Source organism: Simochromis diagramma, unplaced genomic scaffold (genome assembly GCF_900408965.1).
Source record: "Simochromis diagramma unplaced genomic scaffold, fSimDia1.1 OVJJ01000816.1, whole genome shotgun sequence".
In the NCBI taxonomy this organism is placed as follows: Eukaryota; Metazoa; Chordata; class Actinopteri; order Cichliformes; family Cichlidae; genus Simochromis; species Simochromis diagramma.
Genome location: NW_024386908.1, coordinates 17,040,234 through 17,067,527, shown reverse-complemented (window position 1 = coordinate 17,067,527; position 27,294 = coordinate 17,040,234). Strand labels below are relative to the sequence as shown.

Genomic DNA, 27,294 nt, shown 5'->3' with positions numbered 1-27,294 from the left:
GCAAAATAACTTTTGAAATAAAGCTGAGACCTCAATCACAGTTTTAATATTAATGATAAAATATATCAATCATCATCATCTGTCTCACTGGGAGCGGTTGATATGACTGTCCCTTATCTCATTATAAAAGTGCTGGTGAACTGGCATCAGTCAAACCCAATATAACAAAGTAACTGGAAAGAGAAATTAGTCCTTTGTGGGAGCCTGGTGATGGGAAAGTAAGAAAGAGGCCGGAGGAAGTAGTAGAGGCTGAGAAACAGGGGTTAAAAACGTGAGAAGTGGAAAGGAGAGGAGGGGAAAAAAATTCAATATATTTTTAATCTAGCGGATGTAATCAGATTATGCGTCTGCCAGGAGCGACGTATTTCATAAGGAATAACCAGTTTCGGGGAGGGAAGGGGAAGCGGAGTGGCGAGGAGGAGCGGAGGAGACGGGCACTTTGGCTGGCCGATCTACATCGACACTGACAGATTCTAATAAATGCGCTGGGAGGCGCCCGGAGAAACACAATGCCGTGTAATCATTTTATCATGACAAACCGGAATTCCAATGCTGTCCCATGTGAGCCCAGCTGAGGGAAAATTGAATTAACTGTGAATTGCTCATGCTTGGGGAATGGGGAAGAAAAAAAGGGGGATGTAGGGGAGAGGACAGACAGAGAGTAAGTAGAAGGAGGAGGGTTTGGCTTGCTGTACTTTTGGCAGAGTTTCTGGTCTCTCTGGGTTCGGTTGGTTTCATAGCGGAGCTCTGGTTTCAGCAGCTGCTAGCTAATGACGCTAACTCAGAGATCCTATACTCGTGTTTTCGAGCCCTGCATGACTTAGCTTAACAGAAAACGCATTACACACTTGTGAAATGAGATGCAGATGCCCTCAAGGATCCGAGGGACGGGACTATTAAAACAATCACAAACATCTGCTAACACATGTTCAACCACAGTCGTGGTTCAGCTTCTAGAACTTCTATGAGGTGAAGAATGACGAGAATAAATAGGTTTATTCCAGGTTTTAGGGAAATTGGCACTTTTGTAACCACAGGGACCAAAGTCATCTTTGTGGCTATGGCAAAGTATTGCCTTCAGTTGCCACTTAAATTACTTCTTAATAGTAGAGTAATGCAATATGTCCGTTTCTAGCTTGCTAGCTTGTACTCTGAAGATTTTTCTAAAGCTTTTGTAGCCATGTGTGCTAATTTTTGACTTTATGTGATCACTGAACATCTAAACATGTTGGGCACATACGCTGTAATATAAGCAGCATTAGATCGCATGTGAATTATCTGTCAGCCATGCTGTGTGACTTTTTAGGTCTTGTTTGGACATGTTATTCCTCTTCCCCCCCTGATTTTCCTGATAAGGAACATGGGACTTTATCTAACACAGAGTTGGTAGATGTTTTAAATGTCTCCAGCTGTAAAAAAAATATTTCCTACACACAGAATCCCAGTGATTAGCAGTACATTTCTGCCAATTCTCATTCCTGTGGTGTCAAATACAGGCCGCAAGTATCCAAAAGATGAGCACAAAGGGTTCCTTTTGCATCTGCGCCAGGACACATGAGAGTAATGGCAATGGTAGGATGGGTCTCACTTCCAACTTGTCACATATGGACACTTGTTTATGGTCTCTTGGAATCATATTTTAGCACACTGGGTAACTTTAGGCTTCATGGTTCGCCATGCAGCCTAAATGTTGTGAGGGAGAGAGATAACGCAAACCCGTGATCCTTTTCTAACCTCATAGTTGCACTGAATATACAAGAAAAGAAGAAAGAAAAGTAAAAAGCAAGTCAATATAAACCCATGTGCTAAAATCTTTAGCTTTATAATCAGATACAGTGTTTATGTGAAACACATTGTAGTTTTATCTAAATTCATTAACTAATAATAAGTCCTTTGTAATTGTTGACTGTACTCTTTAAGTCTGAGTCATATCTGGAAGTCCAGTAAATGCCTTTCCTTTGATGAAATGTGCTCATCTTTTTTCTTTTTTTTTTAAAAAATCTCTGTGGAGGTATTTGTTCCTCTTGAGCACAGAGGTAAAAGATCATACACACAGAACAGAATCTGCCATGCTGCCGCCCGTAACTTCAGATTAGGCCTTGTCAGGGTTTCGGGGTCGCTACGGATACAACCCAGATGCTGCAGCTATGCAGCAGTGTGTCGCTGTGGAAACGGGAAGTGTTGACTGCTGAGAGATAAAGGGCTTGATTCTTCCCCCCGCTGAACACAGCCCAGAAAGGCAGGAACATGGTTAGACTGAAGAGAGAAAAATGAACACACCACACTCATCGTATCGGTGCATGAGTTGTGTAAGTGAAAAGAAGAGCCTTTTTCTCAAAGTCTGTCACACTCCCACACAGTCCCTTTTTTCTGTCTCCTTCTGCTGTCACTTCATCGCTCCTTAATCATTAATATCACAGCTCTGACCCCAGCCAATGAGGATGAAGCAGGGATTTGCATAATTAGCCCCACTTGGTGGACAAGTCCCACTCCAGACCTTATGAGAGCGTCTCTAGTGTGCTTGCTCAATTTGACATGTAGGAGGCCGCATACAGTTAAGAGGGGGGAAAGTGCCAAACAGATGACACGTACATGCTGTAGGTTTCCTGATACAGGAGTGTTGCCTCGAGATGAAAAGAAGACGTTATCGTATTGCTTTTGACGCAGCATTGTTAGAGCCAAGATGTCAAGTGAATGACAACTTTTGAGAAATTGGAATTATACTAGTTGAATTTCTCAGAGTATTAAATGTTTTTCAGTTACTGGGTGTGCTTCTTACACTTTAGTCCTTCCTAATCAACAAAGACATCACAAACTCTTGGCCAAATATAAGCTTGATATTTTACATTTAGAAATGAGCCGGTAGAGCAATTTGGTTTTAATTGTGTTGTATAAATAAAACTTACTTTCTTATATTTACCCACAAATCAATTGCAAGTGTAATACAAAATATTATTTATACATTCACTGTCAACTTAGTACCATAAATGGAAAATGGATTTAAATGGTATTTAATAATGAGGTTAACGTACAGAAGAGGATGTGTTGTTGTTTTTTTAAATTAGTATTTTAATGTCACGTGATTCAAGTTATCACATTCTGAGATATAGATATTTTTTAAGCTTATGTGACAGCCTCAGTTTTTAAAAAGAACTACGTCTCTCAAATGAACGAATTAAGCCGAAGTGGATTTGGTTTAAGTTGTCTTCTTTATACTTACTTTATTTATTAACCTTTATTTCACCAGGAAGATCCCATTGAGATTAAAAACCTCTTTTTCAAGGGAGACCTTATTTTCTATTACTTCCTAATAGCAAATAAAAGATACAGGAAACAAACTGCACCCCAAACCAAGAACTGCATGAAATATACGCACGGCGGAGACGAGGATGTGAAGAGAAGTCAAGTTTCATTATTCAGTGCATCTAAATAAATTTAACAGATATTATAACCAAGAGGCACAGTGAAAATCTTTTCCAGATCTCTTGTCCTCCCTTGACCCATCACTGTAAAGTTAGATGAACCACAAAGGCGACTGACATTTCTGGGGAGGTTGCAGTGGACAGTCATTTCACCGAAGGTTCTTGGCTGTAAATGTCGCTATGTCATTTATCTGACAAATGTAGTTCCCTTGACATTTATTGCATAACTTTTTATTGATAAAAACCCTTTCTGCCCCAAGCAAATGTTCAGGATTTTTCAAGAGTACTGAGCAACTTATAAAAACTTCAGGCTTAACCCCTGAGATGACTACATGGAAGTGAAACAGAACAAAGAAACATGGGACGGATTTCCAGAATTAAACCCAATTATGATTAGTGATTGGTTATAGCATTAGGGTGGCTTTTGTTGTGATTTGGCGTTATACAAATAACATTTAATTGAATTATGGCTTACTTGAGCATTTTTTTAAAAATCTTATTATCATGTAGCTCAAGCAAGACTATTTTTGGTATAAAGTACCCAAAACAAACAAAAATAACACTGAACATCTGATCTTCTACGTGTTATCTTTTTAAATTGAAATGTACCTCTAAATCAAGTAAATCTTTTCTCAGTGATATATATATATTTATATATGTATATATTAGGGAGTAACATATTGGTTTATCCTCACATTTATTCAACATTTATCATCACTGAAAAGGGAACATTATACATGTATTTTTTCTTGCATGCAATTACTGCGAAAAGCAGTCATTTACTTTTGGTTCAGTAAAATGACAAGGTTGTGCTTTACAGCTTTTTATTTGATCAATAAAAAGCTGACCAAGCTCTGACCACATCTGTTTCTAATGAAATAGGGATTGTTATCGATTTAGCAGCCCAATGCACTCATGGGGTCACAGATTTACTAGTCTAATGTGAATATAAGAGATAGAAAAATAGAAAAAAATGCAACATGAGGAACAACGTAGGACGACTATTTAAGAAAGAATATGCCAAACATTTTTGCAAGCCTAACTAATAATATGTACCATTTCAAAATCATCTGAAATTGAATCTAGGCGCTGTGTAGTACCTAAGAAGATTAGGACTGCAATCGCATAAATCCATCTTGTTAAACAAAACTAAATATCTTTTGTCTTTCAGATGAATTTAAAGGAATATGCATTTATGGAAAGATACTACATTATTGTTTTTATTGTTAATATTAGAGATCTAACCTTTTAGCAGTGAAATTCCTGGTACTTAAAGCAGAGCAGAGCGGATGAAGGAAGGGACAAATGTATGGATAAAAGGACAGATGGATGTGACAGAGAGTAAATGTGCAGAAGAATACCATTAAAGAAGGCAGCACTGCAAGAGCACGTCCAGACAGAGTGGTCTGAAGCCCAGGGGATGTCAGCTTTTATCACACCCCCACACACACAGAAACACACACTCAAAGCAAAGCACTGCTCTTCCGCTTGACAATTCCCCACACCATTAGCTCTCGTAAAGATTTCTTTATTGGTATATGTCATGCTCTGAGTTTTCCTAGAAAACAGCAGTCGCTGGTTACGAAGTAATAGCCTTAATCAGCAGCTGGCGCCATGCCTGAACCTGGCCTCGTGGCTTAATCATCGCTGTTTCGTTTTCTCCATGGATACAGAGGAGAAGCCCCAAAACACTCCCGCTTTATGACAACATGCCCCAAAAAGTAGGAAAAATGAGACACTGTGTTGTTGAGAAGAATTAAGCTGTTATGTAAGTTGAAAACAGACAAGAGTCTGCTGATACACAAGAATCACATTAGGCTGATCGCATCTTGTTTCACTTCACTCTGACACAGCTGGTGTGTGAGACAAGAAAGAGAGACAGGCCTAGAAAGTAGAGCTGAGTGTGACGGGATGAAGCCACTAAAAGGGAAGGCAAAGCAAGACAGTCAAGGCAAAGTTATTTCTCAACAAAGTCATTTTTTTAAGAAGGCGCATTTCCAATAAAGTCCAGGCAAATGACACAAAACTGAACGGAGAGCCTTTTGGAAATTTCAGAGAGGGAAGGTAATCTGTGGCAAGGCATAAAGGGAATTTACGTGGGCGCTTAAGTCCAGCTGTGCTGTCTGTCTCTTTGTGTCTGCTAAAGATTTAAACAGCGGGAAACCCAATGCATAAGGCCTGTGCAGCTTTCTTAGTATGAATGTATTAAGCTAAAACTGCCAGGCTAACAACCAACACGAGGCAGGGATTAAACAGGGCAACGTCCCTGCTCCGCTCTAATAGGGTTCAAGAGAAAGAAGCTCTGAGAGCTCCAATTGACCCATGGTAACCCAAGCACTTCATGATCTTTCTTCTTGTCTTGAATATAATACTTGATTAAGCTCTCAGGACCAAAACATTGTACAGTTAAATATTTCAAAAAAAGGGAAAAAGAAGAAGGGAAAAATCTTACCAGAGCATGCCTTTCACAAGTTCGAGGAGGCTGGGGTTGTAAACATTGATTTATAGGCACTCCTAGTGCAACGATGGCATGTTTAACAGTAAACTGTAGATTTATGATGCTGCTAAATATGCCTGGGCGGATGTGAACATTTGAGACTTAACACCTGCTATTGCAGGCCTGCTTTAGAACAGAGAGGTCACGTATAGACCTGGCACATTCAATGCTTTAGTCATAACATTATATCAAAAAGCTGAAGGCTGCCAAATAGTGGAAATCTCACAGATGGTCAGAAACGGAGCAGCCGTATCCCTAGGAATTTGTCTTATATAAGGCAGATATGTGCTATGAGATATACGTTAGCATGAGCACACGCAGTGCCAGTGTTTGTACAAATCATCACTAATTTTTACCCCCTTTTTTGTAGAAGTGCTGGCTTTGGTGTTAGGCTTATGATGCTCACCTGTGATCCTCCTCTTCTATACATACTATAGATATAACTATGACTCCTATTGGGCAAAGTGAATGATAACAAAAATGCTAAATGCTAATGCGTTTCAGCAAAATTCAGACACCATATGTGCTGACACTGATATATCCATGAAAGGCCAATATGAGTGAGTGGATATATTAGTTAGGCTATATTTAAAATGACTCAAAACTGCCATAGAGTGTTTTATGGTTATACAAACTAAAAGTGCATCGTATGCCCAGGTTAACAATACACCAGAGTTTAACTTTGGTACATGAATGAATTTGTTGGTTGAACTGTATTACATTGTCGAACCAGGTATTGTGTAAGGCTGTAGAACATGTTTTGTATTCATGATTCAGTAGTGCTTCAAATTCATCCAAGCCTAAAGAAGAAATCTTGCTGTTACCTCATAGCATTGTCAAGACAAATTAACTTCTCTATTTCCAGGGAAGGCATTCAGGGTTACTGTAACCCTGAATGCCTTCATCCATTTATTCTGTTGCTCAGTCTGTTCAACATCTGTAACTCTCAGCAACACTTCCATCCCAGCTGCTGCGGACTCAGGTTGAGAGACTGCCGTGGATCAAATGTGGAAGTGGAGCGTGAATGGTGGAGAGCTTGAGGGTAAAGTCCTAAGTGCCTGTACCTCTCCTCTAAGTCTCATTCTCCTACTGCTACAGTCATTTTGAGCCGATCAACCTGTGAAAGAGTGTGAAATAGCAGCCCTGGGATCTCATCCATCAAATCTACCTGGAAGACCAAGGCACGACGGAGAAAAGTAACCACATTCAAAACTGTAACTGTAAAAACAATGAAAGAACCAGGTTTTTATCTTTGCAGAGCTACTATCAAGTTAAAGATGTCCATCGTGGATCAGATAACCGGATGCCAATTCGGGCTGACAGATCACGGTAGAGTGCTGCCATCAGCAGAGTCTGTTTGTGAGATTAATGGCGATGAGCTTGAAAACAAGGCCTAAAATTGGTTCATGTCATGTTTCCCTGTTTAATGCTGCTGCACTGAGCTCATAGTGCTAGTCTTCTCCACAGCCCTCTCCATCCCGAAGAGCTTTAATCTCCCAGTGGGCCTCTGGGCGACCCATCCAACATATTTGCATACATCTGCATATTTCCCATTAGGCTCCACTTGTTGCCTTTTCATGGAAAACTGGGCTATGGCGATGATCACCCTCAACAGTAATGGTGGTATCCTTCTTTGCCTCTTTCTTTTTTTTTTTTTCTCCCAAACATTTTTTACACTCCCTCTTGATCCCTTGTTTCCACTCTCTCTCTGTCTGCCTCTCTGTCATCACTGTGATCAGAGTGCAGTATGGAAGTCTGATCCGGAGACAAAGGGAGAAGCTCTCAGTTAAATCAGCGGCGGCTAGCTATAGTAAACCATCTGGGGCCAATGACAGGCTCTGGCCTGAGAGAACACAATAACAAGACAGAAGAAATGAATTCAGCACACAATGACCACGACTGAACCAGACTAATTAGATTAATATGTGATCAACTATTCAATTAGGCCCATTCAGCTGCAGAGCTCAAGAGGTATGGGTACATGCAAATTAGATGAGCGAGCACAAATTGAGGAATGAATTGATAAAGTGTGTTAACAATGTCTATACATACACTGAGTTATTCATTCATGTATACTTACAGGGGAGCGATCATTACACGTCTTTTACAACTGTCACCAAGTATAATGGCAGCACATCACTTTAAAAGACCATTCGCTGATGAGCAACTTCCTGAGTTAAAGAAAAGTCAAGCTTAGTTTCAAACATGTTTTCTAGCTAATGCCATCCAGTTCTTAATTTTCTTCAATGCATCTGTATTTCTCAGATTTCTGCCAAAAAGGGGGATAGCAGAAATTGAAGTGAGTGCGTGAACTCCACAGAATGTACTGTGGTAAAGAGCACTACACTGATCAGGTTTTTTAAAAATCCTAATCAGACTTGTTCCATTATTTTCACCAACGCCCTCTCATCAACTCATGGTTTGCCTTGTTATTTGGTGGAGCAACTCTGGCCTTAACCATTTAGCCCTTTTCAGAGTCACTCAGGTCTTTTTTGCTGCTTAATTTCTCTTCAATCCAACAAGCTGATTATATAAATTGACTATGTAGCTGATCCTTCACATGCTGCTAAATAATTACTCTCTAATAGTTCTCTGTTAGAGAACATTATTCCCTAGTTGTGTGCCAGTGTCAGCAGACAAAACTAGAGCTGACTAGTGATGAGTCACTAAGTACAGTTAACAACAGTTAATAAGTCATCCTAATTGACAAAGACAAAGAGACTTCTTTTGCTAGAATCTAGCCATCAATTAAGAATTTTAGTGGTTTACAAAATTGTTACAAACAAATAAAACACTGGAAATAAACAGTGCCCCAATTACTCCGGATACCGTGACAGCAGTTTCTAATGGAGCTACTTCCTGTAAAAATAGCTTCATTTCCTTTTTGAATGCTGGTGGTCTAAGAAATGTGGGTTGGAGTTAAGATCACAGCAACTGTGTCCTACACGTAATTTATTATTAATATTTTATATGTCTGTGATTCTGAGCATTTTTGCTGATAATACACTCATTTTAAAATATTAGACAGTGGCAGGTATTTCAAATTTCGCTTTAGATAGGCTCTATTTAATCTTTTGGAAAGCTCAATCTGTGTGGACATTAGAGGGGATCACTAAAGGATGGCCACAGAGTACTAGACGTCTCTATCTTTATGCCACCACTTGGTATTAAAAACCCCCACCGTGCTAGTTACAATTTCTATGCTGATGATACACATTTATATTTCTTCTCTGACACCATCGCATAGCCATCAGTCAATTAAATAACCTTCCCATGACCATTGCTGATAAGTGGAAGGGATCACATTTCCCAATTAAATCGAGAAAAATAGTATTATCAGTGGTCAGAACTCATCTCGGGACGTCCTCGTCTCCTCTTATCTGTGTTTTTGTTGAAGAAAACCTCAGTTTTCAGATATTTTTCAAGCATGTTTTTATTTTTACTAGTCAGCGGCACTTGTTAGGTTCACTAATTCACTAACTCGTATTTTTGTTCTTTGCGAGCTACATTTTCATTTTATAAGACAAAGTAATCAATTACAGGCACTATGAGCATCATTATGCATATGCATGACAACACATTCCAGTTAGACCAAAGTAGCAACGCTGTAAAAATTGTTTAGTAAATTGTATTTATATTATTATTTAAAAAAAAAATTTTCTTACCTCGCTCAACAAAAACAACAAACCTGAGTTTATTTAACAACAAACCAAATAGAAGAGACTGTTTTTAAACATTTAGACTGTTACTGTTTTTAAAACTGAGTCTAAATTAGAATTGTAAGTTTAATTGTCACTTTTAAGGATTGTAAGCTATCCACTCTTTATGCTGGTGACTCCTTGTTATTCCTTAAAATAACAAGGAGCCTTAAACCTGGCTTCATGTCTTAAAAGTGGCTAATTGTATGACAAGCTGCCAGAATTGCTGCTCATCTTTTAATTGTATATGGAATCATTTTGATGCTTGTTCTGAAAAGCTCCAAATAAATACACATTATTGTTACTATTGCATGTGGTATGACTAGACTTTACTTGGGGTACATGGGGAAATCTGTTTGTATTATTTATGTGTGCCATGTTCAATAAGCATATGCAAAAATGCCACGGCATAAGTGATTTCTTTTCAAAGCAAGAGTAACTAGAAGTCATATTTAGCACCACCTGTTGGCGCTATGTTTTCTGATTAAAACATGATTGGAAACGCTTTATTAGCTTACTATAACAGGATGAGTGCCATGCTTTCAAAAGGAAAGCACACTAAAGAAAGTGCCATTTACCAAAAACCTCAGCATCACCTTTCCCTTGCTGCTTAATTTTCTGTGGGGTGCTAATCAAGCGCCTGTCTCTGCTCATGAATTTAGAGGGAAACCTCAAGCATTTAAATGTGCATTTAATTGCGTTGGTTCTGGAAGCGTCGTTAAGTAAGAGCTGGGAAATACATTTCTTAATGCGACTTAGTGATGCCCGGCAAATCAAAGACCATCAAGCGAATTAATGAGGGTGAGCGGTGAGCACATTAAGAGTAGAGACGGAGCGCTTCCATAAACAAATACATATCTCTCAACTAGACAGCAGGGACAGAGGGATAATGTGGGAGACGTAATAAATAGACTTCCCTGTCTATAGGCACGGCACGCTATCCATTCCAGCACAATGTTCCCCACTTTAATTGAGTAAATGCACACATGTAGACACATACACCTTTTCTTCTGCTATGTTTTTAAAAGGCCGACAGATGCTTCTTCAGCAGCAATCCTTTGCTCCTCAACAGAGCTGATAAAGCTTCTAAAGAAGAAGAAGAAGAGCGGGCAGGAGGTGAGGGGTAGTGGCAGTGGTGGGGACGAAGCAGAGATGAAAAAGAGGAGAACCAGAAATATGAAACCTTCCTGGTTATTAAAAGCTGTCTTGCGAGGGCAGCGCTCCTGTCGTTAAGTACTCTTTCAATTATTAACGGAGCCGCCGCTTTCATCAGCTGGTTGGCGAATGCCAATACAGCCCCAACACACACTCCCACTGCTTGCTTTCTTCTCTTTTTTACTTGGCAACAGGCAAATACACACACACACACACACACACACACACACACACACACACACACACACACACACACCAGGCATTCAGCGGTAATTGTTGGAGAGCTGGTGAGAGGACAGGTCAGGCAGTGAGAATGATTACATAAAACTGGATGTTTTGAGACTGTCTGAGAGCTCTGCAGCATGAACAGATGGCCACAGACAAAGAAAATAACTTTATCATCAAGAAGAAATTCAGAAATTACAGTCACTGAATTATTTTTTTTCAACCTGAGCGAGCCAGCCTCTGGGGGGAGCTGCAGGTATACACTGGTGACCAACCAGCACTCAGGTCAGGTCCAATTTGGGGTATTTTTCTAAACTGTCAAGTGCCCGTCAAGCTTTGGCAATAAAGGAGAGGAGATAAGGAGAGAGATTTGAGATAGTTGGGATTGAGCTGTGGGCAATAAGAGGGAAGGAGGAAGCTTTTAGGGTGTTATCCAGGCTCTCTGTTTGCAGCTCCAAATGTTCCTGTGCCTCTGATGAGACGGGCTCATATGACAGATTACCAGCACAAATGCTGCTCGAGGGAAAGCTGGCACAGGGGCAGAGCCAAACACAACACCAAAAGATATACAACTGTGTTCGCTCGAGTATGGTGCAAAAGGCCGCAGAATGATTTTCACGCCTGATGAAGGAACGAACGTTATAAGGTGTTTTAGGATCTCATCTTACACATTATCAGATACTAAAAATATTTGCCAAAACATTTTGTTATAATTTTCTCAGCTAAAATTCAAGAGTGGTCTTTGCTTAAAGAAAACTAAAAGGAAAAATGATCTGTCCATAAACATCTAACCCTCTAAGCCCCGCCCGCCTACTATACAAACCTTCTGTTTGACAGGGGCAGCCAAAGAAAGGACAACATGCTTAAAGGGGACAAGAGGGCATCCACCAGGACTTGGTACAGGATTAGTCTGAGATGTATGGCATTCAAAGGCATACTAGGTCATCTTTAACCACTTGCAGTGAAACATTTCCACTACACATTTACCAACTTGTTTTTAAGGGATAATCTTTAAGGTTTCAGTTACAGACAGACAGGATTAAACACGACAGAAATGCCTTTGCGGTGTGTGCGGTATGATTATTCCTTCGGTGAGAAAAAATGGGCAGATTAGGTTTTGTTGCTCTACTATGGGTCTATTTTGGACTCTGTTTTGAAGTGATGCCCAGTTTTGCCTATTGAAAGTTAGCAGAGTAGGGAACGTTGGACTGATGGTGGGGGGAACACGGCTTATCGACCATGGCCGGGTGCGTTTCTACTCTGGAGATGGGACACAGGGCACTGGGGCGTGCTGACGAACATCCCCTGGGACTCCTGTCCAATTACAGCTCAAAATGAGCCAGGAGAGCAGCGAGATTGGGCTGGGCGCACCAAGGTGATGATGGAAGGAGGGAGGGGGCTGAGAAATGGAAAGTAAGGGGGCCAAGGATATGAGTAGCACTTGAAATTAATGGGGCAGGGTGGAACAGGACTCCCAAGAGCGAGTGTAGGGCCCGCTGATGACATGAACTTCACCCTCAAGCAGCCATTAGGGGGCGAGAGGTTCCAGTAATCTCAGAATTCAGAGGCTCAGAAGGTTCCCCAGATTTGATCACTGCTTCTGGGCTAAGCTGGTGTCGCGAGTGGCCTCAACGTGAAGCAGCAGCAAGTTAACTGTGCATGACACTATTAGAGTGAGTCAGACACCTCTGAAACCATGATCGCATAACTAAACTGGGAATTTTTGGTTGCAATCCAGATTTCATTCTGGCCCACATCACATAAAAACTGACAAATTGAAAAATTTCAGCAAAGATTTTAATAGAAGCTGGCGTTCAGAGGGCTTTCATTTGAAATGTCATATTTGGACGACTCTGCTCCGAGAGCTATTAAGCAGAAATGTGTTCGTCTATAAAAGAGCTCTTCTGTGTGTGATTGCCATTTAATAGCCGGCCATACGTTCATGCTCCAGTCTTGCTTTAATGTTGCAGCGCACTGGGGACTGTCAGCGAGCGAGGGGGGAGAAGAACCCAGGGCCTCGAAACATCTCATCCAAATTACCGTCATCTTCCAAAGCGCAGTGTCGAGGGGAGGAGATGAAATGCTGTCATAATGTTACTGTGGTGGAGCTCATTGCCTTCGCATTCAGTGTGCATGGCCACAAGATATGACACAGACAAGACTAATAGCAGCAGGAGAATTACAACAATAAATCTACTTTTGATTACATATTCAGTGCTGATTTGATTAACATTTAAATAACGCCCTGATTTGATTCTAATTCTAATTCACGATGCCAACATTGCTTTTCAAAGGCTTCCTCAATGGCAAAAGATATCAGCTCGTATCACTTGCGATCCAAAAATAACCCGCTATCAGTTATATCCTCTCAGTAACAAAGTGGCACAGACAAGTGCTCTCTGTTTGACACACAAAGAAAACATGACTGTCACAGAGCTGAGAGAGGGAGACGGGAGGAGGGAGAGAGAGGGAGGAAGGGAGAGGTAGAGAGGCACATTTAAAGTTTTGCCAGGAGTCAGCGGTGCTTTTAATACATACAGTCACATCAATGGCACATTAAGAAAGTGTAACCACGGCAACAGACACCGGGATTATGTCAAACAGAAGCACACAAAAGACCTAAAGATGCTTTGTTTAAAACAGTGGCAATGGTTTGAAAAGAAAAAGATGAAAACAAAAAAGTAGCAAGTGAAGATAAAAATATATATATATAAATATAGTGAAGGTTGAAAGGGCAGAATTTTCACCTCTTGATTATTTCATGAGTAGCTGTATTAATCACACTGGGAGGACATAAATATTCAATTCAATTTTTTTAAATATAGTGCCAATTCACAACAACAGTCGCCTCAAGGCACTTTATACTGTAAGACCAAAAAAGACAGCAACATTTAAGTGAAGTACACGTGTTCTGGGGCAAAAATCAAACCTTTACAATCCCAATCCTCACATTTATTGATTAAAACTAGATATCTGGGCTTTATCAACTATTGGTTATAGTTACAATCATTCAGTGAACTGACTTTCTCTACTTAAAAGTAGTATTTGGCTCATAATCATCATCCACAGGTCCTATTTTGAAGTCTTGTGATTAGTGCTCTCACAGATCACTTGGTTTCAAAAAACAAAATGTTACTGTTTCCTCATTAGCTAAACGTACAAATTTTGTAAGATAAGATAAATTATTAGCTATTGAGCATACCACATATAAGCTTCCTTTTATAAACACCGAATAAACGAGATTTACCAAACTGTGTCTGCAGACATATTAGCAAAGTGTTTACAGAGGTCAAGTTAGAAACCTTCGTGACCTCTACTCATAGACTTCTTTAGGCCCTTTTTAACTACAGGTTTCACCCTCACTTTTGGGACCTAACGATGTCCATGTACTATATTATATTTTACTACATTAGGAGCAATTTATCCTTGTTAACAGCCGAGCTAACATTAGCTAAATGCCCATAATTATAGCCAAGCAATTTACTGGTGGTCTACCTGCTAACATGGACAAGTTGATAGACGTCCGATATAGCAGCTAACTACTCGAGGTGAAAGGTCCTTTTCTAAGAATTTCTATTCAGAAAACAGCTTTATTAGTTTACTATTACCGGAAAAAATAGACTTACCTATTTTTAAGCTAACAGCATTGTAGCTACAGCAGAGCCAAGAGTGTTAGTGAGGCAAGGTGTTCGAAAGTAAGAAAAAAGTTCACTACTCTTGATTTATCCCACGCCTTCACACATTAATCTATCCACACGCTGTTAGAGGCCTAAGTAAATGTGGAAAGGTCTCATTTTTTCAGAGAGATTATATGCTGGCGATAAATATGTGTTTAAAACAAGAAAAATACTGTATGGTTGACTTTTAGATGACAAAACATTTTATTTAATATATGTATACACAATATATCATAAAATGAAAAAAAATTCTAAAGGGAAAAGGTAACATTTCTATTTGATATGCATATCTGTTCTACACACAGACACACACAGTATGAGGTGTAATATAATGACCAGGATGGCTCTGGGGCTCTTTCTTCAGTCATCTGACTGTGAGAATAACATTAGGCAACAGTCCACTCCAATAAAAACACGCAGTTTCTGCAGCTGCAGTAACAGTGTCTCGTTTCCTTTATCTCTCCTCCTCTTTACCATCAGCTCCCCCACCCTCACTCCCCCATGACATTTCCATCTCCGTCCAATTTTTTGGTCTTCAAGAGCCAAATTCATCCAGGTCAAGCAAAACTAAGGCAGCTTGGTGCTCAGCAGCACACTGCTTTAAAACTTGTTGCAGTGAAGTGAGTCAGTATTCTTCACTGAATAGTGCAGTGGGTGGACAACATAAAAAGAACAGAGACGTTCAGCTTCAGCCGTGTGGTTAGGTTTATTTTTAAAGCTGCACTTTGTAGCTTTGAGGTGTTTCTAATATTTGTCAAACCCTACATACAGCCAGTGAACTGAAGTTAAAGTTGTTGCAAAAATGTCTTGTTAAGGCCCATTAAATAATCAATGAGTTACCTCAGAGCCAACTGACTGCCAAAGATAACAATGTCATGTCCCCATAAGCTAGCCAATAATAGCACAGTTCCAACAGAAATGTGTCACAATGCAAAATGTTGCAATAGGAATGCTGCTTCCCCCCACTTCTTTCTTTCAGCTAGAAATGTCTTTTGATGATTGTGAATTTCTTGAAACTCCAACAGTGAGTTTTGAAAGCCTAAAATTTCCATTCTTGACGTCCACAGAGCAAAGGGCTCCCAAACAGTCTTACTGCACCATGAAATTCTGCGGCTTTAATGCTAAAACCACTGCCCTAATCCACAATAGACATATGTTGCAATAATATTCCGAATTAAAAATGGCATTTCTGTCTAAAGTTAGATAATTCATATCTAACATACCGTAAGTGTTTTAGTGCCACATGACACAAAAGCATTCTGCTGTGACTGCATGGCAAAATGCTGTAAAATTGTGTGCAAAATAACGGGATTAACGACAACACTAGCAAACACTTTGATTTTAATCTGAGTCAGGTATAACACTGTTTTCATTTTCTCTTCATTTTGACCATTCAACACGAGAGCTTTGCAATTATCTCAGCAATAACAAGAACTCTTATATTAACATAAACATAAACCAATCAGCCAGAACGTTAAAATGTCTGACAAGTCTAGTGAAGAACATTAATTCCTTCACAAAAAGGTACCATTTTTCTTGGGTCCTGGTATTCAAGTGGTATTCCCCAATGGCAGTTGCCTCCCGCAGCAGGAAAGTGTACCCAGCTACTCGGAAACTGTGCTAGGAACCCAACAAATAGCCTGAGGCACTGACGTGGGATCACCGACTTTAAGGACCCAATATCTGGAGGTCTCCCCAAGGGACCTGCTCTAAAACAGAGTCAATGATAAGTCGAACTTGGAGAAAAAAGGTACGACTTGATGACAGAATAATTATAATAATAACAATTAGCAATTTCTGCTCATTCATTTGGGAAAAGGGTTTTACCTGACCTGAACATAATTTGGATGTAACTCAATTGGGATCCCAGTTAAAGTCTAAGATAGCAAGAAGGGGATGGATGTCTCGAGAATTCCAATGGCCCCCAAAATTGGAATCTAAATACTACTGGGCAAAGGTGAAAGACATTCCAGTCTTAAATTGTTGGTTGTACATGAATGTTTGTGTAGCTTATTAGGCAATTCAACGAAGATCCCTGCAGACATAGAACTGGAAACCTTGAAATGGCCTTAAATATTTGTGGAAGTATTTAAATAAAAGTGTTCACTAAAACACAAAACATGAGGTGGAAATATATTTTAGTACATCCATCTATTTAAGCTCTTGACATCAATGGGGTCATAGTTGACCTGCCTACGGTTAGGGATGGCTTTTGTTTTATGCTAAAAAGGCAAGTTGCTTTTACATTTACTGTTTTCATTTGGATTTTCAAAACGGGCAAATATAAATAAAAAGGGGAGAACCATTCACCAGAACCAGTCCCTACCCATAACTCTAGATGGGTTGCCAGTGACCTGGTAGGTGTTAAGAAGTTAAAGATGCAAAATTCAACCAGGTTTTCAAAATGTTCAGTAGAATCTGGTAAATGGAGGGCTTCTTTCTTTTGCCCAGAGTATGGAGCAAATAGCCCCGGTGGTTACATCATATAAGATTCCTGCTATATGGACTCCACCCTGCAGTGCTGTTCCCTTTGCAACAGCATGTATGCCTGTGCGTGAGATGTGTTCAATGGCATACATTGAATAAAATGTGTAAACGCCCAGTATCGTGTCTCTGCTCTGATTTATCTCCTTTATTAGAACCAAGTCCTGTGTCACCCTACCCGTGTCGGGGGTTTAAATGACAACTATGGTTCCTGTTTGGAAGCAGGAGAGGAAAACAAGTTTTTCTCTGCCTCCATCATGATTCGATGATTATTCAACAAAACACTACTTATCTAAGGGCAAATTTGGCAGCTGGTGTGCCTTCGTAAACCTAAACAGTTTCAGTTGATAGTGATCATGACTGTGATTAAAGATGCCTGTCGAACCTCTGCAGTCAATCAAATGACTTCCTGTTCTGTTCAGACGGTTTTTATTTAATAAAAACAAAAACAAAACAAAAGCAATCCCCCGTCTCCATTTCCATTTCGTTTTTTTTTCCCCTCTCGAGTTTTCTCTGTTTTTAATTCTCCTCTCCCCCCCCCCTCCCCTTTTGCAACACTCCAGGGTCACCATCTGCATGGCAACACTCGCAGCGTGACACTTCCATAACCCAGGAGGAGGAAAAGAAGCACAGAGCATGGACCTCTCTCTTTTTCTCTCTTTTTCTATTCATAGGCCACCCGTAATTCATTAGCTCTCCCTCTCATCCTCTCTATATTTTCTCTCTGCAGTGTGACCGATGCAGGCTTCTGAAAGCTTGTTCGGATATTTTCTGGAATGAAGCTGCTGACAGTCAATTATTTTTTTTTGCGCTGCTATACAGCATGTTTTAAATTTAACCTTTCTCCATACTAAACCTCATTCATAAAAGGCAGTTTTTTGTGTTTTTTTTTTTTAATGTGGGGCAATAGAAATTTCCCTTTGGGAACACTAAAGAACACTGCATTTCACACACCATGTAAACCAATATGTAATCATTCTGCTGCGTTTATTGGTTTATCATTAACTTTTAAAGTTAATTTTTCAAAATAAATGCCAAAGTAAATTGAGAACATATCCATCTACAAGACGAATAATGATTTCCTTTACAGATAGCCTCTGGTGTTGCACAGTTTCAGTCTGACCTATTGGCGTGACCCCTGCAAAACCAAACTCGCACTATGCTCGGTCAGTTTTGTTTTTGGCCTCTGGTTATGCGTTGTCTCTATTTTTTTACTTTTTCTTTTTCTTTTGCTTTGCTTCGCTTCAAGCATCCATCAGTCACACACACAAAGAGATTATCTCCTTTTTTCCTGATTTCCACCAGGCAGAGTGCCAATGTTTTTCTTTCCTTCACTGACTCTCACCTCTCAGCCCTCCTCCTCCTATTTTTCTCCCTCCCTCCCGCTCTCCTCTTCCAGCTTAGCTTTTCTTTTTGGTTGCGAGGGAAGGCTGTTTATTTATTCAGACAAGATCTATTTCCCCCCCCTCACCTCCCCCCATCCTCCAGTCTTTCTCTTTTTTTCCTTTCACTCCCTGATCACCTTCCTCTTTCCCCCCTGGTTATGTACTTGTAGAGTATCACTATGAGGGGGAGAAGGGGGGAGAAAAAAAGGGAGAGCGGGTGAAATCTGCCGTGGAGGTGGAAGAGAAATTTTTAAAAAGAGAATAAAAAAAGGAAGGATGTAAAAAGGAAAGGTGGAGGAGGGAGTGTGCTCTGTACTTCCTGTGTCTCTTAAGCCATACGGAATAAAGACAGTTGTGTGTCAGTGGGGGAAACACTCACACTGGTTTAAAGCTTCTTTATGGGCCCAGCCACGGTGCACATGGCGGCAGTACCTTTGAGAATAAGACTATAACAAAGTACAGCAGTAAAATACAGCCAGAGGGAATGATTAGTGTACGTGTGCAAGAGAGAGAGAGAGAGAGAGAGAGAGAGAGAGTTGGCAACAGAAGGAGAGAATGAAAGAAAGACATGAAGAAAGAAAGCCATGCTCCAGGTGGTGCATTATTAAACAGATTTGTCACTTAGGGCCAGTGGTGTTAAGTGTGTGTGTGTGTGTGTGTGTGTGTGTGTGTGTGTGTGTGTGTGTGTGTGTGTGTGTGTGTGTGTGTGTGTGTGTGCGTGCGTGCGTGCATGTCCGAGACAAATGTATAGGTTGCAAAGAGCAGTTAAAGATATAAACATATATGGACTTAAAAAAACATGGAAATTTATCTTTTAAAAAGAAAAAAAAGAGTAAAAACGAAAAAGAAAAACGGTGGACAGACAAAAAAACTAATCAAAGAAAAAGAAACGGACAGAAATGAAGAACAAAAGAAAGAAAAACAACAGCAAAAGGAAAAAACAGGAAGGAAGAAAAGAAACGGCTTTGAATTTGTTCGACATTTTTGATTTACACATGCACGTTACCTCATACTCAGTGATTATATGGTGACTTTATGATCACACACACACACACACACACACTCAGGAGAACATGACATTGATTTAAATCTATTTATCCTCGGGTCTAACTTCTTCCTGACAAAACCCAAGCCTCCTCTTTGCCAAGGCTTCACCCTAAAATTTAAGCAGTTATGCGACTGTGCTAAAAATGCGTGTCCCCAAAACATGAGTAACACAAGTACAAACACACACAGTCATGTGAGGTGTGTGTTACAGTTACGTTTTAAATCCCTGTGGCTGCTGTTGACTAAGCTGATCTTTGTTGCAGGGGGGAAAAAAGAAAAAGAAGCAGCTACTGCATATGCCGTGACAGGCAACAACACTTGTTTTAGTCAAAAATAACATTAAAGAGACAGACAATGTCCTCTGTGTGTGTGTGTGTGTGTGTGTGTGTGTGTGCGTGCGTGCGTGCGTGCGTGCGTGCGTGTGTGTGTGTGTAAGCCTGTGGTAGGTAATCTTACTTTTGGAAGAAATCAAACAAAACGAATGGTGAAGCCGACAACTGCAAAGGACAGGACGGGAACAGAGAGTCCGTGCAAACACTCACACACACACACACACACACACACACACACACACACACACACACACACACACACACACACACACACACTGTAGCCTGTGAGCACGCCATTCAAAAGGCTGCAAATGATGCAGGGTTGCAACTGAAATATAAACTTCTAAAAGGCCAAAAAAAAGTGCTCAGGTTTTTGACTTTGATGGCAGGAGGAGGCGCGGGAACGACTCCCGAACACTTTGGTATGCAGCACATTGTACAATTTGTGCATTTTATCCCTCCGTCTCCTCTGATACTCGTACACAGAAACTGTACTTTAACAACAAATGCGCTGAAACTTCACATTCGCACACATTTATCCTCTTAACATTTCAGGATTTTACTGCCGAACCTAAAGAAATCTATTATTACTTCTAGTATAACTAACAGCTAAATCTATACAATTTGTAATATAATACTCTCTGTATGCAAATCAATTAAACTATCGCTGTAAAATAAATTCTAAATAGAGAAAAACAGTATTTATCACTGATGGGTAGCACAGTATCTTAATATATTATACTTAAGGAGCAGGGAGATCTGCGCTAATGCAAATCCCTTATTGTGAAAAGCTGTATGTTTAAAATATCCCTTCATATCAGAGATGGAAAAGAATTACTGATATCCAACTTTTTATAAAATGCAGTCTTCTCCATAACAAACACCTGCCCTGGAGGAGTCTTGCCTCCTCGTTCCATTGTTATTCCCTCCTCTCTTTTCTAATTCCTAGTCTCTCCTGCTCCTCTGTAGCTTTTCTAGTCCTCTTCTCTCCCTCTGTCATCTTCCCTCTGTCTCTTTTGTGTTTTGTGACGCACTCTTTTTGCTCAGCTATATAATTATCTCTTGCTGATTCCAGGGGCTGGTTCGGAGAAACTCAGCCCTCCCTTTCATTCTCCTTCAGCCCGCCCCGTACGCCTCCGTCACTCAGACGCTGAGTGCTGTATTGTTCTTCTCCGCTACAAAGGCTTGACAGACAGCTGTGAGACACAGAGAGTGGATTCTGAGTCTGCCCCGCATCCCACCGACCCTCCCGTCTGCTGCCATCACTTTCATTTAAACTTGTCACTTTTCCTTGTATCAGTGTGATGGTTGGAGTGCATCGTTAGGCACGCGCACACACACGAATTAGAAAAAAGTCTAGACAGCAGTGTTTAATGAGCAAACACACGGTGCATTTCAAACAAATGGTGACTAAACTTTTTTTTTTCTTTTTTAAAAATTTGTCCTCTCTCATTAATATCGCTCGTCCCGCATCTGACTTCCATCCCTCCTTCAAATCGAACAAGCCTCAGCGCCACCTGAGGAGCTGCAGTGCTCGCCGGAACCTTTCGAGGTCTTTCCTCTGAGCTGATCTTTGTCAGAAGCCGAGGAGAACGCCTTGAAGACAGCTTGTTAGGATTCCACATGAGCGAATCCGTGTCATTATTCAACATGCATCAAATGCAACCGTAAACACTGGGGTTTGGGGAGCAAATCGGAGCAGAAGCTTCCCTCGTCTCAATGGAAAAATTTCAAAGACGATTAAATAAGCCAACAAACACAGCGATGGAAAGATAGGGAGGGAGATAGCTGGAAGGAGTTCAGCCCGATTTTGTATTTTGATTCAGATTCCAACATCAGCAAATTAGCTGTGTATGACTCTCACGATGAAGTGATGCCTGCCTTGATGAGCATAATGACTTCGGTGTCCCGTGACAAGCTTTTCTCCACCACAAAAAAGGATGAAATTCTGAGGTAAACGCTGGAAAACTTGCTTGAATTTAAAAGATAAAGATACGTCCTATCTGCTGCTCCGGTCTGGAAATATCAGAGGGCGCCTTTCCCCAGAAAAAACGGTTTTCGCTCTAACCCTTCAGTTAAAACCAGTGTAATCCTGAACGTAGGAAAGGTCCAACGTCCAGATAAAGCAGCAATACACACTCTCTCATGCCGCACTCACACACACTATCAGAGGGGATTTAAAGATTCAAGCAGTGGTCTTGGTAATTAGGCGGATGGATTTGCGCCTCTCCTCGCAGTCCGGCGGGATATAAAGCGACACATAATGCAAGCGGACAAACTCTTTAAGTGGATTAATTAAAACCAACACTGCGGGGTCAAAGGTCAAGCCCCCTTTCTCTGTCAACCTCCCGTACTCGTGCCTTCCAGCCTCCCTCGGAGCGCACTCGGACTGCGGGACCTGCATACGGATTTAAATGAGTGGATGAAAAAGGTCCCCGATGAGACGGAGCAGTGAAGGAATGATGGTGGAGTTTTCTGGGTTTATTTTTGGTTTGAGGCTTTAACATGAAGACTCGTTTTCATATTTGTGCTGAATACACATACTCGCTTTGCAACTTAACCCCTAGTTTGGCTGATTTATCTTTAACTTCCCGTCTCTGAATATGCGGCAATTTTTCATCCGCGTGGTAATAGAATAAAAACCTGAGCTCCCACTTTCCCCTCCCTAATTGAATACAGAGCACACCTCGTCTTTGACATGCGTGTGCGTGTGTGTGTGTGGTAGCTGGATGCAATCAGATGGAATTAATATGCATGCTGTTTCTCATTATGGAATAACTCAACTACACTTCAGATATGTGACGTGCACTGTGAGAGGCACGGGCTGATTTTCCAAAATCCATCCGTGATGCTCAAGCAGGAACAGAACTGTGTGACTGAATTCAGAAGAGCAGACACGCCCTGCTGATGATCGCACGCGTGAACACACATTTGTCACTTGCATTAACTTCATATTGCATTTAAACTAAAATCAGACTCGGCAGCAGCCGCATTAATCAGCCAATTCTGCTAATATGCATATGATGCTGCCTAATTGTGTTTCAGCAGTGAGGTCTTTCTCATGTGTTTGGCTAGTTTGCTGTAACAAAATCTTTGAAACGACATTTATTGTTTTGGTTTTTGTTATTTGGCTTCTTAAATCTTAACCGAGGATCGCTCAGTCGTCACTCAGACAGAAATTGGGGTTTTAGCCTTGTGCTAAATTTTTAGGAAATGATATCCAAGTAAGCGCTCCTTATCACTTCCCTTTGTTTGACGCAAATCACACACACACACACGTGCCGTCTTCACATTGCTGTGGTTACGGTATGAAGCGTGCGTGTCTGAGCGTGACGGAGGTGAGTCTCATTAGGGAGAAAACAGCGGCGAGAACGCTGCCGAGGTGCTTCATTATGGTAGACGATTGAGAAGTGCTTGTTTGTGTGTGTGTGTGTGTGTGTGTGTGTGTGTGTGTGTGTGTGTGTGTGTGTGTGTGTGTCTGTGTGTGTGTGCGTGCGTGGAGGACTGGCGGATGTAACTGTGCGTGTGTGTATGACTGTGACCCCGAGAGAGTGTGAGCGTCGGGCCCGGCGATAAGCTGGTCTTTATTAAGATGCATCGTCTTTGGAGAGAGGGACAGCTGCTCTTGCCTCTAATCTGGAAGAACAAAGGTTTAATAAAGAGAGAAGACAAGAGCCAGAGGGGAGGTAAATACTCCCGTCTCTTCTTGCTGTCCTTCCTCACACCATTTCCCTCTGCCTGCCTTTTCCTTGTTTCTCTTATACCGACTGATCCAACGCCAACTAAACTAAACTGGTGCAGAGATTACTGTGCACAAGTTTGCCCATTTGAATCCCAAAACTTTCACCTTCTCGCTGACCTTTGGCTTCCCACCTGTTGAGCCAAAATGGCCGCTATGAGGCCAATATGCCGGTGGCTAAAACAAGCTAAAAGCGTCTTTTTTTTATGCTGCCACGAGAAGTGTCCCAGTTAAGCAAACAGTCTGAAAGGAGAGGAAGAGCGTGTCCATAGAGAAAGTGTCTGCTGTGGCTATTTCTGAGCAAGTATGAGTCTGTGCGCCGGGTCAACTGCATGCCCTATTTCTCAGCCTGAATGGTCATCACCGCCTGTTTGGAAATGACATCACTTGCCCCCCCTCCCAGTCCGTCAGCAGTTCACCGAAATATGCCTGCTCTACATTGCTCCGCTCATTTTCTATTTTGGATTTGTGGATTATGGTGGTGGGATGGAAGAGGTGGTGCGGGTGAGGGGATAAAAAAAATGATAAAAGAGAGGAGAGGCAGCATTAAAAGAATAATTTGAGGGTCCTGAGGGTTCTGTCTCCTCTCCTAGTCTCTAAAATAGAATCTGCGATAGTCCCGGCTGCTACCGCCGACTCTGTCAAGGGAATAATGACTTATTTATCAAATGGCTGAAATATTCAGGGACAAGGCCTTTTAAATTTCAGCATTTAAATTCATAGGCTTTTTCTGCTGAGATGCTTAATGACAGTGAATGTATTCAGTGTGATTTGCAGGTCCGAGACAGAGCCTAGTGTCCTGCCTATGAGCCTAATAGGTGTTTGACAGAAAAGGGGAGAGAGGGTTGCGTTTAAGGGCAAGGGAAGCCAAGAGAAGTTTAACCTTTGACCTCACGTGAGGCTCAGCAAATCAAGTGTGTATCGTGGACCGCCTTCCGTGCCAAGAAGTAAACGGGCTGCGTTGCTGAAAACATGTTTTGCAGCAGTAGAGATAAAATTTAATGTTCCCTAAAGCGCGCTGGAGCAGGCAGGCAATCAGCCATGAGTAAATGTTTCAAGATAAATTCCTAGAGGGGTATACTTTTTTTTTCTGGCAAAGCGCGAGACTCCTCAGCGTTCGGAGGGACCACATCAGCAAGGGGGGGGGGCGGGGGCAAGGGAGGGGTGATAAATGGGTGTTATTCTTACTTCTAGGCTGAAATGGAGGAAAGTTTGGGGATGACGGCTGGTGATGAAGCGCCGCGCGGGGCAGCAGCGGAGGTTAATGAGATGTACGTGGACACACGGCAGCTCGTACGCATCAGCCTCATGACAGAGCGCAGCAGAGGGGGAAGAGGAGCTCAGAAAGTGGCAAGAGCTCCGTATTCGCGGCACATTAAAGACAAACGGCGCAAAGCGTGCGTAATTACGCACCGCAGCGCCACTGCCATGGTGAGAAGGCGGCGACCTCCCGCCTGCGCTGCGTCCCACCCTCATTCTCTCCAGAAAAAAAGAAAGAAAGAAAAGCAAAGACAGACACACACCGCACTCCTGTCTCCGTTTCCCCTCTCTGCTAGCGGACTGTCGAGGCTGTGGAGAAACTGGCCGGGCGCTTACCTTAACACGTTCCAGCTTTTCAGAGGGTCCAGGTCTGAAATTATAGAAACCATGGTCGACTGGCTGGGCAGCACCGGGAGAGGGAGGGGGTGCGGCTGAAAAAGATCGAAAGAAAAAGCGGCGCTAAGGCTGTAAACTCCGTCAGCGAATGACAGCGATTGCTCGGATGCAACCCGTCCTGGTTGTTCAGTGGGTGATGAGCGCTGTCACAGCTCTCTCTCTCGTTCTCGCTCTCTCTTTCTCTCTCTCTCTCTCGCTCTCTCTCTCTCCGCCCCCTCCTGTACAAAGCCTGCGCTCTGCAGACGCGTCTCCCGAGCTTCCTCGGGTTCCTCTCTCACAGACAGGCGGGCTTCTGCTGGAAATGCTGGAGATGTACAGCAGAGGAGGGTAAATCCTACCTGAGAAACTCATTTATTCATTTTCATCTTCAAACAGTACACAAGGACAAGCTGGAGTTTATACACCTCATTTTCACTGTCAAGTGTTCTCACTGAAAACTACTTTTTGGTGTTAAACCTCTGAGGATGGATTTTATATCGATGGGAACGACGTGTTCAATTTTACTTGCTTGAGTTTTTATGAGGCAAATATGAGAGAAATAACCTGCTGTTTTCACTGAGAACCAGTTAGATAATCAAAAGAAAAGAAAGAAGCAAAGAAAACACTTTATGCAAGAATAACATATCACAGTTTAACATGCCTGGATATTCCTGCTATAACTGCACGGGACACTTATCAAACCTGAAATTATAGAAAGGCCATTAAATTAACTATATTTGCCAATTTTTACTTGATCATTTTTAATGTTAGAGAGATAAAGAAACAACGTGTGGTTTGATGCATTATCCATAGAGAATTGTTGGGTGAAATGTTGCAATGAAGTATTCGACACAAGCCTGCAAAGCATGGCTGCGATGATCTCTGCACACTCCTGTGAGCACCGACTTCCTGTCTGACACCACCACATCCTGTTGATAACTGTTTTTTCTCTTTTTTTCGCTACCCCTCCCCTCCACTTGACATGGCAGCAGATGCGTCATCTATGGCAAAGACTGACAAGGCAATGGCCAAGTCCCACCTCTTCTGGGCTCCTATCTGTTTGCTCATTGGGGGGAAGAGAGAAAAAAAAACAGATGAGATCTGAAGGGACAAAAAAAAGAAGAAGAAGAGACAGAAGTGTTTCAGATAATGGTCTGGGACAACAGAACAGAGTGAGACTGAAAGTCTGCAAAAACTACTGTAGCTCCTGCACAAGCTGTTTGTTTTCTTCAGGGTCATGATATTTGTCACACAACAGTCACTTTGACAGGAAACTGCCACCATTTAATTTTAGATTGTTTAAAAAAACCTTTGAATGAGACATTTCTTTCAGTTTAATCAGCTTTTTAAAAAACCCTTTTAGTTGTCCAACAAGACTGTTTAAACCTTCTGTAATCAGATGGGATCCATCATCTAAAGTTGAAGCCCCTTCACCCCCCAAGTTCCTAAAATTGAGGTCGCAAGGTTTCCCGTCGTAATAATGAACTAGGAGGTAATTTCCAGAGCACAAATGCTAATTCACATGCAAGCAAACAAGGAATTGAAGGTTGGAGTCGAGTACATTGTAGGTAAGACATAACAGTAATGCAATGCTACAGCCCGGTGCTCTCAGCATCAGCAGCCATACTGCACTGGCTTTAAATAGACTCAATTGGACATCTGCTTCACAGAGGAAGGAGAGGAGGAGGATGGAGAGAGCTGACAGCATCGCGCTCCTCTTCCTCTGTCTCTATTTCTGTCGCGTGCTCATATAGAAACTGATGCTCGCACACAGCAGACACAGCATAGTTCTCCATTTCTGCATGGAAATCACGTCGGCAAGCACCATATTTACCAGAGTGGCCGTTGGTGTTGTTGTCAATGCCTGCATAACATTGACTGTTGAATTTAAATAATTGAATTTACAATTCTTTAAAGCTTATTTCAAATGTTTCTGGTGATGACATGATAGCCAAGTGGTCTGGGTGCATAGGCCTTGAGCAGCAAATCTCTGGCTTA

At 41.5% G+C, this 27,294-nt stretch overlaps 1 protein-coding gene and 1 long non-coding RNA gene across 2 annotated transcripts in view; both read right to left on the bottom strand.

Moving 5' to 3' along the window:
- The window catches only part of celf2 (cugbp, Elav-like family member 2), a 235,233-nt gene extending 209,707 nt beyond the window's left edge, over nt 1-25,526 (bottom strand). The window contains exon 1 of the mRNA XM_040035780.1: nt 25,258-25,526. Coding sequence (XP_039891714.1) covers nt 25,258-25,310 — 53 coding nt within the window. The 5' untranslated portion in view covers nt 25,311-25,526. The remainder of the gene's footprint in view (nt 1-25,257) is intronic.
- LOC120735950 lies at nt 1,998-22,611 on the bottom strand. The gene is made up of 3 exons (XR_005696387.1): nt 22,600-22,611; nt 22,307-22,311; nt 1,998-17,563 (listed from the first exon to the last, which is right to left on the bottom strand). It is a non-coding gene; the product is annotated as an uncharacterized LOC120735950 (long non-coding RNA).
- Nucleotides 25,527-27,294: the final 1,768 nt, after the last annotated feature.